This window comes from Filicampus tigris, chromosome 8 (assembly GCF_054856515.1).
Source record: "Filicampus tigris isolate MCC_2025a chromosome 8, RoL_Ftig_1.0, whole genome shotgun sequence".
Classification (NCBI taxonomy): Eukaryota; Metazoa; Chordata; class Actinopteri; order Syngnathiformes; family Syngnathidae; genus Filicampus; species Filicampus tigris.
The window spans coordinates 16,077,558-16,093,019 of record NC_141224.1 but is presented as its reverse complement, the minus strand read 5'-3'; the positions used below and the strand labels follow the sequence as shown (position 1 = coordinate 16,093,019).

Genomic DNA, 15,462 nt, shown 5'->3' with positions numbered 1-15,462 from the left:
TTCACGTATGCACCAGGAGGGCAAGGAAAAACTAAAAAAAAAACATCTGGGGAAAAGTGAGACACCTTGAGACGGTACCACAGATGGGGGAATCCCCCTTCCAGGATGATCAGGCTGCAATGGATGACGAATGGGCAACATTGAACACACATTATAGTACTATACATTGTTTGTTAAAGTGATGTGAAAAGTAATCAAATGAAGTGCTGCAGGAAGATGACATCGGTGAAGTGAGGAGGGGCCCAATGGTCAATGTAGAAATCTCGTGCCTCTAATATCCGCAGGTAGGGCATTCCAAAGCATCGGTGTCCGAATAGAAAAAGCTCCAGAGCCTGCCAACTTCTTTTTGGCTCTCGGGATCACTATAAGGCCGGCATTTTGTGACCGAAGGTTTCGGATCGCAACATATGGAATTACTAAATTAACAAGATAGGAAGATGCTAAGCCGTGCAGTATTTTATAGGTAAGTAGCAAAACCTTGAAATCGCATCTCAAGTGGATTGGGTAATATCATCGAACTTTCTCATCCTTGTCAAGACTCTTGCTGCGGCATTTTGGACTAACTGCAGACTTTTAATACTAGACATGGGAAGACCAGAGAGCAAAACGTTACAATAATCGAGGCGGGACGTAACAAACGCGTGGATTAAAATTTCTGCATCACTTATCGACAGAATTGGATGCATTTTAGCAATATTACGGAGATGGAAAAATGTGGTTCTAGTAATATTCTTAATGTACATTTGAAAAGACAAGAGTTGGATCCAATATAACACCCAAGATTTTTTGTTGAATCACTTTGGGTAATAGTACATTTATCGAGCCTCAGAGTGGTGTTCTTAAATAGGTGCCGATGACGAGCAGGGCCAATAATCAACATCTCTGTTTTATCGGAGTTAAAAAGCAAAAAATTGAGACATCCATTGTTTAATCTCTTTAAATTATAGCAATTAGCCGGGGTTTGTTATCTCGAGCAGCATATATAATTGGGTATCGCCAGCATAACAATGAAAACTAATGTTATATTTACGTATAATACCACCAAGTGGAAGCAGGTAGATGCTAAACAATAGGGGTCCTGCGGGACTCCACATGTAACTTTACAAAACTCAGAAGTCGCATTGCCATGAATTACACGGTGCGTCCTTTCTGAGAGGTAAGAATTAAACCAAGAAAGTGCTGAACCTGAGATACCAACACATCAAGGCATTCTAATTGTATGTTAGGATCGACGGTGTCAAAAGCAGCGCTAAGGTTAAGTAAGGGTAGTATTGATGAGGTGTTGGAGTCCATAGCTAGGAGAAGGTCATTAGTCACTTTACCAAGAGCCGTCTCAGTCGAGTGATGGGCTTTAAATCCTGACTGAAGAATTTCAAATCGATTATTAGCGGCCATATAGTCACTAAGTTGTTGCGCTACAACTTTTTCGAGAATTTTCGCAGGAGAAACCGGCCTATTACCTAATTACTGAGGTTCTCCGGATCAAGGTTTGGCCGCTTAAGCAGAGGTCGAATAACAGCGGTCTTAAAAGCTGCTGGTACAGTGCCCGAGGTGAGTGATAAGTTAATGATATTTAAGACGGAGGGTCCTAGGGTTGTAAATAATTCTTTGATGAGTTTACCAGGAAGCAGGTCGAGCATACAAGTTGTCTGTTTTACCGCACCAACTAATTTTGTTAGGCTTTCAAGAGATACTATTTTAAAAAGAGAAAGGGTTGTCAGACAATTATCAGCCATAATACCCCTGCTAGCATCAGTATTCGCAGAATTCAACAGGGTTTTAGGAGCGGTGTCCTTAATCTCGTCCCGAATGCGCTCAATCTTCTGCGTAAAGAATTGCATGAAGTCATGGGCTGAATGGGAGGAGCTTTAGGAGGTCGGCAGCTGTTGCGTTAGCATTGCCACTGCATCAAATACATATTTAGGATTGTTTTTATTTAGAACAATTGATCTGGAAAAGTAATTAGTTTTGGCTAAGGCGAGTGCTTCTTTGTATATTAGTAAACTATGACACCATGCCTGATAGAAGACCAAGTTTAGTCACACGCCATTTGCGCTCTAGCTTCCTACATGATTGTTTAAGTGAGCGGGTTTCCTCAGTAAACCACGGAGTAGGCCGTTTAGGACGAGTTTTAGGTCTTAATGGTGCTACGGTGTCAGGCGCATTTAACAGAGCAGCATTATAATAATTTCTGAGATTGTGAATCGAACCAATATAGCTCGGAAACAAAGCAGTTGCCAGGGGCAGTAGCTCAGACAGCGCAGCGTTGGTTCAAAAACTAATATTTCGGCTGTTAAAGCTTTGATTGTGGTCAGGATATCACAATCCTAATGACAGCCAAGTGTTTATTCATTAAATACATGAGCCCCCACTGGGTTTCTCAGAAGGTAATCTGGAAATTTGTGTTTTGGGGCAATGTTCTTAATTGTCTAAAAATGGTGGCACGGTCCTCAATAAACAAGGAATGTGTCCCCATTCCTTATCGTTGTCTCTCCACATTTTACACACATCTTTGAATTGTTTATCAAACATGTGGAGATGGGGGAAAAACACAGGGAGTGTTTATGTCAACAACTAAATATTCTATCATACAATACCTACAAATTGTATCTTTTCTAATTAAGCCTTTGGCAATATTTGTACTATATCGTCGCTGTCCTATGAAAAACACTTATCTCCAATTTGGAAACTTTTTTAATTTTCACTTTAATGTGATGTCTGTAACACGGAAACATTCATGTAAAAGTAAGAAAATTAAAAAAAAATGGAGATAAGTGTTTTTCACATGACAGCGACGATATGCTGTATGAAGGACCCTTCATAAATGAATGAGATTGCATTCTCTGTGCTAAAATGGAAAAACACGACTCCCGTTTTGCTGCCTCTTCCTGCCTCATTTCACCTGCCATTTCTATTTCTCTTGTCCTTCTCCCTTCACCTCATGTCTTGCTCTTTTCGTCATCCTCTGCCCTTCCTCTCTGTGGGTCACAGCTGTTGCATTTATGAAAACAACCCACTCGATTATAGTTGTTGTCTGAGCCATTGGGGAAAAAACTCATACACCCACCACAGCTTACATCGACCCAATGATTTCTGATATGAGGCTTGATGGATGATTGTACTTTGAGGGTGTGTGGGTGCTTTGGTGGCTGTTTAGTGGCTGATTAATCATTGTGATTGGCTTGCAAGCAACAGGCTGTCATTCTGAACATAAAGATCATAAATCTGTCCGTGGGGAGCTGTCTGATTGTGTTATTTGGTGCCTGTCTTGTTATAGTTTAACTAGAAATGGGTGAGTTTGAGGTGTCAGAACTGACTGACTGTAGGTCAGCTGGACATTGCAAGTAAAGATATTGCTGGAGCCTATCCCAGCTGTCTTCGGGGAGTATGCGGGGGACACCCTGAATTGGTTGCCAGCCAATCGTAGGGCACACATAGACAAACAACCGCACTCACAATCACACCTAGGGGCAATTTAGAGTGTCCAATCAACCTACCAAGCATGTTTTTGGATTGTGGGAGGAAACCGGAGTATCCGGGAAAAACCCACGCAGGCACGGGGAGAACATGCAAACTCCACACAGGGAGGCCGGAGCCGGGATCAAACCCACAACCTCTGAACTGTGAGGCGGACGTGCTAACCAGTCGACCACCGTGCCGCCCCGTTGGGATGTCGTGTAAAAGGTAAATAAAAACAGAATACAATTATTTACAAATCTTTTTCAACCTATTTTCAATTGTATACACTACAAAGATATTTAATGTTCAAACTGATAAATCTTAATGTTTTTTGCAAACTATGTTCTGAAAAAAACTGGGACAGGGGCAACAAACAACTAGGAAATTTGAGGAATGCTCAAAAACAACTGTTTGAAACATTCCACAGGGTTAACATGAGGTTAACTGGAAACAGGTGAGTGTCATGATTGGGTATAAAAGCAGCATCCCCAAAAGGCTCAGTTATTCGTAAGTAAAACAGGGGTGAGATTCACCACCACCAAGTGTCTTGAAGAATGACACTCTGGATTTGGTGCTCTTCATTGGCTATTGAGGAAGTCAAATACTATCAAGTATTTCATTCAGATGTTACAAATACGTATAGTACAGTTTTATTTAGTATTACTTTACGCACATAAACTGAGGGATGTTTGACTTTCAGGTGAAATTTTAGGCTATACCTGAGAGGCACTCTTACAGGTGAAATTAATTTGACCCCTACTTTTCAATGCAAAAGTCCAACTTTTCAAGACTTTTGCTGTTCTCTAACAAAGAGCCTAATGGCAGAATTGACTCCCGGCATTTGATGTATGAATCAACAAATTCATTTCTATTTCTTTCTGTGACTCTTCCAGTCCCTCTGCATTTCTGTTGCAACCTACTAATGACACTCTGAGACACTCTAAACTCTGTGGCCTTCTCTGAGAATGAACAACTGGACGTGCATTCAGAGGTTTAGACAAGGTCAAATTAGGGTCACCTTAAAAGACTATAGTGCATTTTAGGTTCATCCTGAAATGTATTCCTAATCGTTGGCCAACATTGTTCTCTTTGCACTTCCTCTAAGGCACAGGTGTCAAACCCAAGGCCCAGGGGCCAGATCCAGCCCGCCAAATCATTTTATGTGGGCCCCAAAAGCAAATGATGTCAGCTTCCATGGTGCTTGCTAAAATCTGTACCAAAATTGTCATGTGTAATAATGTTGAGAAATTTGTGACAATTTTTACAGTAACTTGAAAAATAATTGAACAATTATCCTTGACTTCTAACTTCAAAACTAGTAATCCAACAATGTGTTGTGTATACCAGTACATTATGTAATAATATGATGAGACAAACATTCATTTCGTTTCACCCTTGTAACGGCCCTCTGAGGGAATCTGGAACTACAACGAGGCAAAAAACGTTTGATACCCCTGATCTGAGTTTAGACGTGTTTTATCATGGCAATGCTGATCGAGAAGGATATGTGATTTGAAATCCGCACTTCAAAAGACTATTTATGTGGTCATATGAGCACAAGGAGAACAATGTCAGAAAATGCCCCCGCACATTTAGGGCGACTGGCACCTTGGTCGAGGGCAAAGGATTTAAAATTCCCATCTCTCCTGCAACTATCATCAAATACATTACAGAACGTAGATTGAAAGTGCTGAATTAACTGGTCTTGAAAAGAAAATAACGTTAATTTCAGGATCCCTCTACAGTTAAATGTGTTACATCTACTTTCAAGACATTTTGGTAACCGCAATTTTGTAACTATCAACATCAACAACGTATTCAATTACATTTCTGGAAATTGATTTTATTTATACATCTGGTTTAGGGGGTGGAATCTGCCCAACAGTTCTAGAATTACTAATTAAATAGAAAATGTTTCTTCTTTAACATCCTCAATTTCCAGAGAGACTGGATGATTCTCATCAGAGAGGAAATTTACACTGACTTGGATCGTGAAGAGGAGGAATAGACAAAGGCATGGTGAGGATGGGAGGAGGGAGTGGTCAGAGGGACCCAGTGGTGGTGGAGAGGTGTGGGAGGGGGGTGTTGTTGATTGTTCCTCATATTTCAAGAGTGGTCCTGCAGACAGATCCTCACAGCAGACCACACGGTCTTCTGGTAGCCAAAGAGGCTGCCACTTCATCATTGACTAGCAGTTCTTTTTCATCTTTTTCTGTCCTTCGCCTTATCTGTCACTGTGATTTGTGCACATTTTTTTGTTTTATTTGGGGTAGTTTCTGAATTTTAACATATGAAGTAAATGTCAAGTATTATTTGTAGCCAAACGAGGAACCGCAACACAACTGGAAGTTGACAAACCAAATCGTCAACTGAGGGAGCTTTTCACTTGACACTGGTAAACGGTGAGTTTTGTACCAAACAAGAATTACCTTGTTCGCATATATATGTATACTATGTAGTATTATAATCAAATTTGTCTTATGGTAATGTTTGCAGTGTATATCAATTTAGTTATTTGATTCATAGAGAGTTGCATTTGAAATTGAAAAGTTGTTTTAGTTAAAATTATGAAATGTCAATGTTTTACTAAAATGGTAGGAACAACCTTTTTCTTAAAAAAAAAAAGAATTTCTAAGGTGAAATAAAACATCGCCATATGTGTTCCATTTGTTGTTTCTTTTATTATTTATTGACGTATTATTTAATTACTTAGACTATATTTCAGGACATTTATTTGGGGATTTATACTGGTGATAATCTAATAGTTTACTTTGTAATGCATTATAATCAGCTAATTTTAGTGAAGCAAAGCAGAATTTTTGACCTAAAAGGTGAATGATGTGCTGAGCGTATTAATGTTAGTTGTTATCAAAATGGCGATCAACAAGTGTGAAGTGCAATGAGCGTGTGACAGTGGCCCTGTAGAGACCTACCCCCACACCTTCCCATGCATGTGATTTTCTCCATCATTCCTGGTTGCTTTTTGTCATGCCCCCCTTAATCTCTTTTTATACAAATCCAGAAACAAAGTAATAACAGCATACTCTGTATTAACAGAATTTAAAAATTTAAGGTGAATTTAATTAGGCTGGGCGTATAAGATTTGTACTGCACTAGTGGGGTACTGGTTAGGGCGACTTCCTCAGTTCTAAGGTTTGGGGTCCAAATCTCAACTTCAGCCTCCCTGTGTGGAGTTTGCATGTTCTCCACCTGCTTGCATGGGTTTCCAGCATCCTTCCGTATTACCAAAACATGCATATAGGTTCAGTGAAGAGTAGAAATTGTCCCTAGGTGTGAATGTGAATGGATGTCTATGTGCGTTACAATCTTGTGATTGACAGTCTCCCAGTCCAGAGTGTAACCCACCTCTTGTCCAAAGTCCGCTAGGATAGGATCCAGCATACCTGTAACTCTAATGAAGATATAAGTGATGTGGATGAATGTTTTGTTGATCCGGGATCTCATTTTTAATGCACGGGAATAGTTAAACTATGTTTATATTTCTTCTACAGTCATCTGCTTCCGTCTTCCATAATCGGGGTTATTTGCCTTTACCAAAAGCTGAGTACCCCTCCATGCTGAAGGATAGAATCCCGATTAGCCTGATGTCATCAGTCGTAGGGCCAGAAAAAAACCCTTCCAATGCTATGGGTCCTAAAGAGGTCAGTGCAGATGTCCTGTATGTGTGTCAAATGTGTGCTATACTGTAATAGAAATGGTTCATTAATTGTTGTTCATAAAGAGTTAAATGTGATAGCTGTGTGGAAAGTGAGAGAATGTTTTCCTACTTTGATTACACATTATACTATATATTAAGACAATTATGCAATCTAATGCAATGTTACAGCTGTCCCATTATATGTGAAATAACAGTAAATGTTGAGTTTTCATTGATGCACTCAGAAAGGTGTGGAATTGTGGTGCCAAACTGCACTAAATTGCACTTACATGAGGCGAAAAGAAGTGTGTGCAGTGTTGTTCTACACCAATGCATTAGCATCTTTGTAAAAGACTTTTTTTTATAATGCTGAGAATATTGAACATACTTTATGTATCTAATGTTGTGGCTAGTGAGATATCATTATTCCCATCCTTTATGATACATTAAACACACAATAACGTAAGAATTAAATATAACACGATAATGTTCAAAACTATGTCATACTGATGGTCAGATATGGTAACTCATGAATGTAACACTCCAGGTGGAGCTTATTCTTGTGAAGGAGCAGAATGGGGTCCAGTTCACTTCCACCACCCTCGTGGCTCCGACCACGACTCAGACCAGCCCCAGCGGTGAGGAGGAAAGAGAAACCTGGGGAAAGAAAATTGACTTCCTGCTATCGGTGATCGGATTCGCGGTCGATCTCGCCAATGTCTGGAGGTTCCCTTACCTCTGCTACAAAAATGGAGGAGGTGAGTTTTAAGCCGATGGATGAATTTGGGAAGTTGGATGTAATGGGTGGGTGGGGGCCTGGGGGTAGTTGTGACAGAAAATCAGCCTCCTCTATTAAAATAGTTGAGGTGGAAACAAAAGGGTGACACTGTCTACATTTGAAGTTTTATTGAGAGAGATTTAGAAAAGGTGAAATGAAGGTGGAAGTTTCACATCCTTCAATTAAGAATGTTTCTCGTTTTTGTAAGGGTGTAAAAAGTGTGTATCGTCTCCTATTTTTTCCCCAATTCTTTCAACCCTTTCAAGAGATCAAAATAAGGATAAAAAAGCAACCACAGCTGCTCTGAATAGATTAGCTCCAACGATTATGGTCACTAATTATGGCTGTTTAACATAGAGCTCTCATTAGGTTTAAAAGCTGTAGCCATCGTCAAGGCTCACACCCTGTTCTAAAGGATGTTCAGTGCTGCTAAACATGCATTATTGACATGTCTTTTTAAGATATAGAACTAAAACATGTCTGTGTGTGTACAGGTGCTTTCTTGGTGCCATACCTGTTCTTTATGGTGATAGCAGGCATGCCTCTCTTTTACATGGAGCTGGCTCTGGGACAGTACAACCGAGAGGGAGCTGCAGGGGTCTGGAAAATATGTCCCATATTTAAAGGTATGACTTAAAGGCACATACACACATTAGGTACACCAGTATCCAATACATGTAAAGTTGCTGATATTTGATTGAATTTGTAAAGATAATGCTCAATTTTAACATTGCGAAAATGATTAATTTAACAATATGAATCATACAGAGAGCCATTGTATTGAACCAAAATATTAGACTTACATCTCAGGATGATTCAGAAGAGACTGTACTAAAAAAAATCTGTTCAGTAAAAAATTTGAGGTTTTATTTGCTATTTCAATCCAAACCATCTTAACGTGAAGTTTAACATGGGACCTCTTATTTAATAGCAGCATTACGAGTCTTGCATCCACTGAAATTGTGAGTTTTTGCAGATTTTCTGCGTGAAGTTATTTGAAGGATATCAGAATAGCTCCTCAAAGCTGTTGTTTGGATGTGAACTGCCTTTCACCCTCATAGATCTTTTGTTGAAGATGCTCCAAAGGTTCGGAGCAGAGTTGAGATCAGGGGAGTTTGGGGGGCGGGTGGAGTCGCGGGGGGGGGGGGGGGGGGAGGGTGTGATGCACACCATGATTTTCTCCTCTTTTATGCCCATAGCAGCCAATGATGCAGCAGTGTTCCTTGCAGCATGCGATTGTTCACTGATTAGTGCTGTGCAACTCTGGGTGGTCTAGATGGATGGAATAGTGTATGATTGTTGGATGGCCACCATGTCCCAACAAGGCTCCAATGTCAACAGGGAGGTTGCGGAGTCATGTTTTGAGATGGAATCATGGGGAGACAGCTGGTTGGCCTCGTTTGGGATCCTCAATATGTGAAAATAACCTCTGAAAAGTATGTGGAGTTTCTGACTGAGTACTTTCTTTGTTGGTACAAAATGAGTACTTGTTTGTTTATGGGGCTTTTGCCCTTCAGTCTCCTCCTCAGGAAGTGAAATGCTTACTGTATTGGGTTGAGGTCCGGTGATTGACTTGGCCAGTCCAGATCGTCCACTTTTTCCCCCTGATTAAGTCCTTTGTTCTGTTGGCAATGTGTTTTGGGTCATTTTGCATGATGAAGCTTCTCTCAATTAGTTTGGATGCATTTTACTGTAAATTGACAGACGCAATGGTTTTGTAGACTCCAGAATTCATTCTGATGCTATCATGTTGTGTTTCACCATCAATACAAGCTAGGGAGCCCATTCCAGAAGCAGCCATGCAAGCCCGAGCTATGACATTATCTCTACCATGCTTCACAGATGAGCTTGTTTGTTTTGGATCATAAGCAGACCCTTTCTTTCTCCATAAATCTCAGTCTCATCAGTTCATAAAACTTTGCTCGAGAACTTTTGTGCCTCATCTCAGTACCGTTCCAACCTGCTTTTTACGGAGACTTGGCTCCATTCATCCATCCCAAATGCAGCTATTAAGCTAACAGTTCGCACAGTTCAACGGAATAACAAAACATGGGTCCCTGGTAAGTGTTAAGGAGGTGGGTTGTGCATGTACATGAACAGAAGATGGTACATTTAACTCTAAGACTGTGAGCAGTCACTGCTCCTCAGATTTGGTGTATGTGACTGTAAAGTACCGACCCATGTATCTGCCCCGAAAATTCACCGTTGTCATGATCACTGCTGTACTGCTGGGTACATACTGCCTTATGCTAATGCTAACTCGGCCCTTGGACTACTTCTACTATGACATTGTAAGCATTCAGCAAAGCAAGTATCCAGAGACTGTGACCATCACAGCAGGTAATTTTAATTATAAAGACTGTGCTCACCAACTTCTATCAACACGTTAAGTGTGCTACCAGGAGAAACTTTGAGGTGCAGCCACCAGAGACGGATGACCTACTCACAGCACCTGCTCACAGCAGCCACATATTGACACTGTAGGAACAACTGTTAAGGCATGTGCTGAGGACAGTGCATCCAAGGAAAGCTGCGGGTCCCAACGGCATCTCAGGACAGGTGATGAGGGACTATGCCGATCAGGTGGTTGGTATCTTCACCACCATTTTCAACTGGTCCCTAAGCCAGGCAACTGTCCCTCCCTGCCTGAAGTCCTCCATCATTGTCCTCCTCCCTCAGAGGAAAAACATCAGTGGACTGAATGATTATGGTCCGGTAGTGCTGACACCTATAGTCATGAAATGCTTTGAAAAACTGGTCCTGGTCCACATGAGTTCTTGTCTCCCCCCAGGATTTGACCCTCACCAGTTTTCTTAACAAGCCACCAGGTCCACGGAGGGTGCTGTGGCTACAGTTCTCCACTCTGCTCTGTCCCACCAGGAGCAGCAGAGGAGTTACAACCGGCTGCTTTTAGTAGACTTTAGCTCGGCCTTTAATACCATCCCGCCCAGCAGATTGGTGAATAAGGTGTCAGGTCTGGGTGTGCCATTGGATTATGGATTGAGGATTTCCTGCCGAAGCGCTCCCATAGGTGAAAATCGGCCCCAACTTCTCCTCAGCTATTTGCCTCAACACCGGATACCCCCCAGAGCTGTGTACTAAATCCCCTGCTTTTCACCTACACTTATGACTGTGCCCCCATCCACCGCAACAATAGCAGTATAAAATTTGCGGATGATACCACTGTGGTGGGGCTCATCTCTGGGGGGATGAATCAGCATACCGGGATGAGGTGGATCTACTGTTAGTGCGGTGTCAACATAACAACTTGATCCTAAATAAAATCCCAAAACAAAGGAGATTATTGGGGATTACAGAAGGATGGAGACAGACATTCAGAGACTGCTCATCTGTGCGGACCCTGTGGAGAGGGTACTAAGTTGCTCTAAATTGACTACAAGCAGCCAAACTACATACAGACAGCAAAATATGTGCACTTGCTGACACGGTGGACATTTTTGGCTAATGTTAGCATTTTACTAAGCACATGACTGACCTTCACTTAGCAACATGATTCACTTAGCGAGCTAATCCATTTGAACTATTACCATTAAAACCTGCTCTTGTACTGGAGCTCAATGGATTGTGTAGCTAATGTCAGTATACGTACTGTACATGTTTTGCATGTGTGATCCACTTAATCCATCAAAGTCTGTTCATGTGTCCATCTAACTTCCCACTACACTGCCAACTAGTTGACTTCTCTTCAATGCCTACATGTCCATGTGTCTGCTTGCCTACCCACTTGCCTGCCCATTTACATGCCAGTCCTACTTTTGTTCACTCGTCTGTGTCAAGCGCCGACAGGCATTGTTTATCCTCCCAGAACATCAGGTTCTGGTTGCACTCAGATGGAAAACAAATGAAAATTAGGCTTTTAGACTGTTGTTCTGATTGTCCAAATGCTTTTGTCAAACAGTGGCTGACAATCTCTCCAGGTGCTTTTCAAAAACAATGATGAGATGATGATGATGAAAACATTACTGAAAATTATCATGATGCAATCTGTTTGGATTATTTTTTTTTTTTAGGTACTTCTTTTTATTTACTTTTTTTTTTTTTTTTTACTGTATGGGTTTTTGCTACATGCAAATATCTTGCCAGACCATCACCAAGACCATCTGTTGCTTCTCAGCATGACACCAGACATCCATCCTGTGTCCTGTGATGTCCTTGTCGGGCTGAAGGTGGCTCATAGTTGTGTTTAAGCCCCTCGTGTGTGACAGAGAGAGAGTGTGTGTTTGTGTGTCTCTGCCAGCGTGGGCCTCCTGTATGTGAACATGTGCTGTCTATCAGGGTTCCACAGGAAACATTGACGTTCTAATCACACACTTCACACTGTCACTCTCTGCCTCTCAGTGGGGGATAGCAGCAATTATTTAAATGCATACATACACATGCCCATATTGACAGTAATTATCCTGATCAACAAGCTGGTTTGCCCGCAAGATCAATGTATCTGAAGAAAAGGGAGGGAAGATGAGAGTCAGTGGAGATGGAGGCACAGTGCAGTCGCATGTGGCGCAAATACAGGGCATTGCTGTTTGACAGTTGCATCCACAATGCTTATGACTTACAATTTGTCTTTGCTAACCTTTGGTTGGTCTGTATGCATTTTGGCAACATTACTGAAAATTATCGTGATTCTGAAAGGAAACTCAAGGTTTTCTAAGCTATACTATACCAGTGTATGTATGATTTATGTTGAGCAATGTAATTAACTTAAAATTTTTTCTAATCATTTCATTACCATATTCAATAAATAATATTCTGCATTATATGTATTTATAGGGAAAATACATGTTTCTACTGCCTCATAGTGAGGTGTGTATGGTCCATTGAGAACTCTCTCATTGAAGCCACTCACTTAAGTATAGTATACAGTACTGAAGCCCCTTGCCGTATACGGTTATATTAGGCAGTAGACTGAAAAAAAATGTTGTTGAATTCACTCAATTTTATTTCATCAAGAGGTTGCATGAAATAAAATCATCTGGATCCAAATCATTTTTAAATTAGACTATACATCTACTTACAAAATGTATCTTGAATTCAAATTATTTTATTTTGTGCAACCACTCGTCAAAATAAAATTGAGTAAATTCAGCACTTTTTTTTAGTATAGTTACACTCACAATAAATATGCATTCTTTTTTTCTTCAATTTCAAATGTCATCATGTTTACTTGAAATGATTAATGATTGTTTTTGTATCACAGGTGTAGGATTTACAGTGATCCTCATTTCCCTCTATGTTGGCTTCTACTATAATGTCATCATCTCTTGGGCTCTCTTCTACCTCTTCTCCTCGTTCACTGCTGAGCTCCCCTGGGTGCACTGCAACAACACTTGGAACAGTCCAAATTGCTCTGACTGGGCTGACAACAGCACAATCAGTGACATTTACAAGGCTACTCCAGCTCAAGAGTACTTTGAGTAAGTTGGCACAACTTCACCACTTACTTTAGTGTGACAGTGTATATGTCAGTGCACTAAGTGCTGTAAAGCATAAAGGTGGAGTTTGCAGTGATAAGAAAAAACAAAAATAACTGCCTAAAACAGTTAACATTTCGCTACATGCAAAACTTGCTCGCAGCTTCAAAACTATTCCACTCCAGCTTTAATGATCTAGACTCAAGTGTTATACTCAATTTGAACGCCATAATGCTACATGTTTTTTTGTTTTCTTATTTGAGGTTGCAATTAATCCTTGTTTTAAATGGGCTTTGGCTTTCACTTGTATAGCGCTTTTCCACCTACAAAAGGGTGATCATTATCTTGCTCAAGAGAGAGATTTGTTTAAAATTGTGTTGAATGAAGGAGTCTGATAATAACTACAACTTACTGGACACTAGAATGAGACCCCTTGTAAAGGTCATAATAATCTTTTTTTTTTCTCATTGACATTGTCATGCAAGTATTATTTATTGCATTTAATATTGTCGTTTAGTTTGGACTGTATATCATGCTGAGATGTCTCTAATATTTATGTTGTGAATATGGTTTGTCATTCACATTCCTATTGCATCTATTTTCATTTGGCATCCATGTGAGCAGGTGCTAGCCAGGTGTCTTCTATTCTAGTGAGCAAAGGGGTTGTTTTGTTGTGACAGTTGAAGCTTTTCATCAAGCGCAGCTGGAATGTGTCGTGTTACGTAGAGTATAAAAGATTTACCAAAAGCGCCATGGTCAGGTGAAGTGATGGATCATTTGGTAAATATATTGAATGGACTACGTTCCTAGGAGCAAAATTGGCTTGAATTGGGGAAATTTACCTCAATTCTAAATTCTCGGCCTCAAATTTAGACAGGTCGCCAGTGCTTTAACACAGGACCACAATTCATGCAGAGAGACAGATTCAATGCAACATTCTTTCAATATTCAATGCAACAGATGATATATATAATTTTATATTGATGTATTATGTACTAGTTGCTCTGCATGTTTGCTGTGCACTTGCTGTACTTATTTGCTATGATATGTTGTGATCATTTTCCATGTTTCATTCGTTTGCTGTGTTTTGATGTGTTGTTGTTTATCTACAACCTTTAAATTTCTGCTTTGCATGCTTATCTACTGCCACAGATATACTCGGTAATTGTTTACCAGATGCTATGTTTGTGCCATGTACATATTCTCACAATATGTTACATGTGATAAGAGTTGTAATTATGTTAGGCCTATTATTACATGTGGAGAAAAATGTAGTAATGTGAATGAGAAACATAAGGTTGATTTTATTATTACTTATTGTGATATAGAAACTGGTGAAGACTTAGGATAAAAAATGAAGTATTAGCCTGAATGGTGGAATTTTATAAAAGCAATGTTTCATTGTACATTTGTTGGAAGATGATGGGGTGATGCTGACTGTATGCCATTGAACAGGACATATGATTTATGGTCACACACCAATATGCTCTGTTGAACACAGGCCGATGGGCGATAAGGCAGATTTCCAAATATGGAGTAAAGGTAATTCGGACAAGGGTGAACGATGAGGTAATGTCAGGAGAATCAGGTGTTTCACAGTGGAATTTTCCATGGCATCATCTCAAAGTTTCCAGAAGAATGAGGATCTATAAAAGGCCTCAGTCTTCAGAGATCAATGGGCTGGAGTCTGAGGGGCGCATAGCGAGGAGCTGCGTGGATGAAGTTAGATTTTTGCCTTTTGATTCTGTAGTGTAAGACGCGGCGACAAAAGGACTTATTTATCTTCTTTTGGACTTAACCAAATGACAGTGACGATAAGGTAACATTAGGAAAAACACTATTGCGTTTAAGAGTGGGCGACGAGAGACGGGTTGACCTCGTAATACTACGGCAGTTAGTACCTAGATGTGTCTACCTCGACGCTGGCTTAAGAGAGTTTCTATCCCCCCATGAGGCCCCGCTACTGCGGGTAGGGGAAAAGGGAAAGTTCCAACCCGTTAGATAGAGAGCTGGCAAGGTTAGTTCTCTGGTAAGTGGAATCTGACAAATGATAGTGTTCTATTTACAGTGAACCACCAGCAGACAATTTGACTGCATTTAGTGTCATCTGTCACACCCCTCCCTGCATTGATATG

General features: G+C 40.5%; 1 protein-coding gene across 1 annotated transcript in view; it reads left to right on the top strand.

Annotated features, from left to right (window-relative positions):
- The first annotated feature begins 5,592 nt into the window (after positions 1-5,592).
- slc6a3 (solute carrier family 6 member 3) overlaps positions 5,593-15,462 on the top strand; it is a 25,620-nt gene continuing 15,750 nt past the window's right edge. The window contains exons 1-5 of the mRNA XM_086038301.1: positions 5,593-5,861; positions 6,972-7,121; positions 7,665-7,875; positions 8,390-8,521; positions 13,114-13,330. Coding sequence (XP_085894427.1) covers positions 7,035-7,121; positions 7,665-7,875; positions 8,390-8,521; positions 13,114-13,330 — 647 coding nt within the window. The 5' untranslated portion in view covers positions 5,593-5,861; positions 6,972-7,034. The remainder of the gene's footprint in view (positions 5,862-6,971; positions 7,122-7,664; positions 7,876-8,389; positions 8,522-13,113; positions 13,331-15,462) is intronic.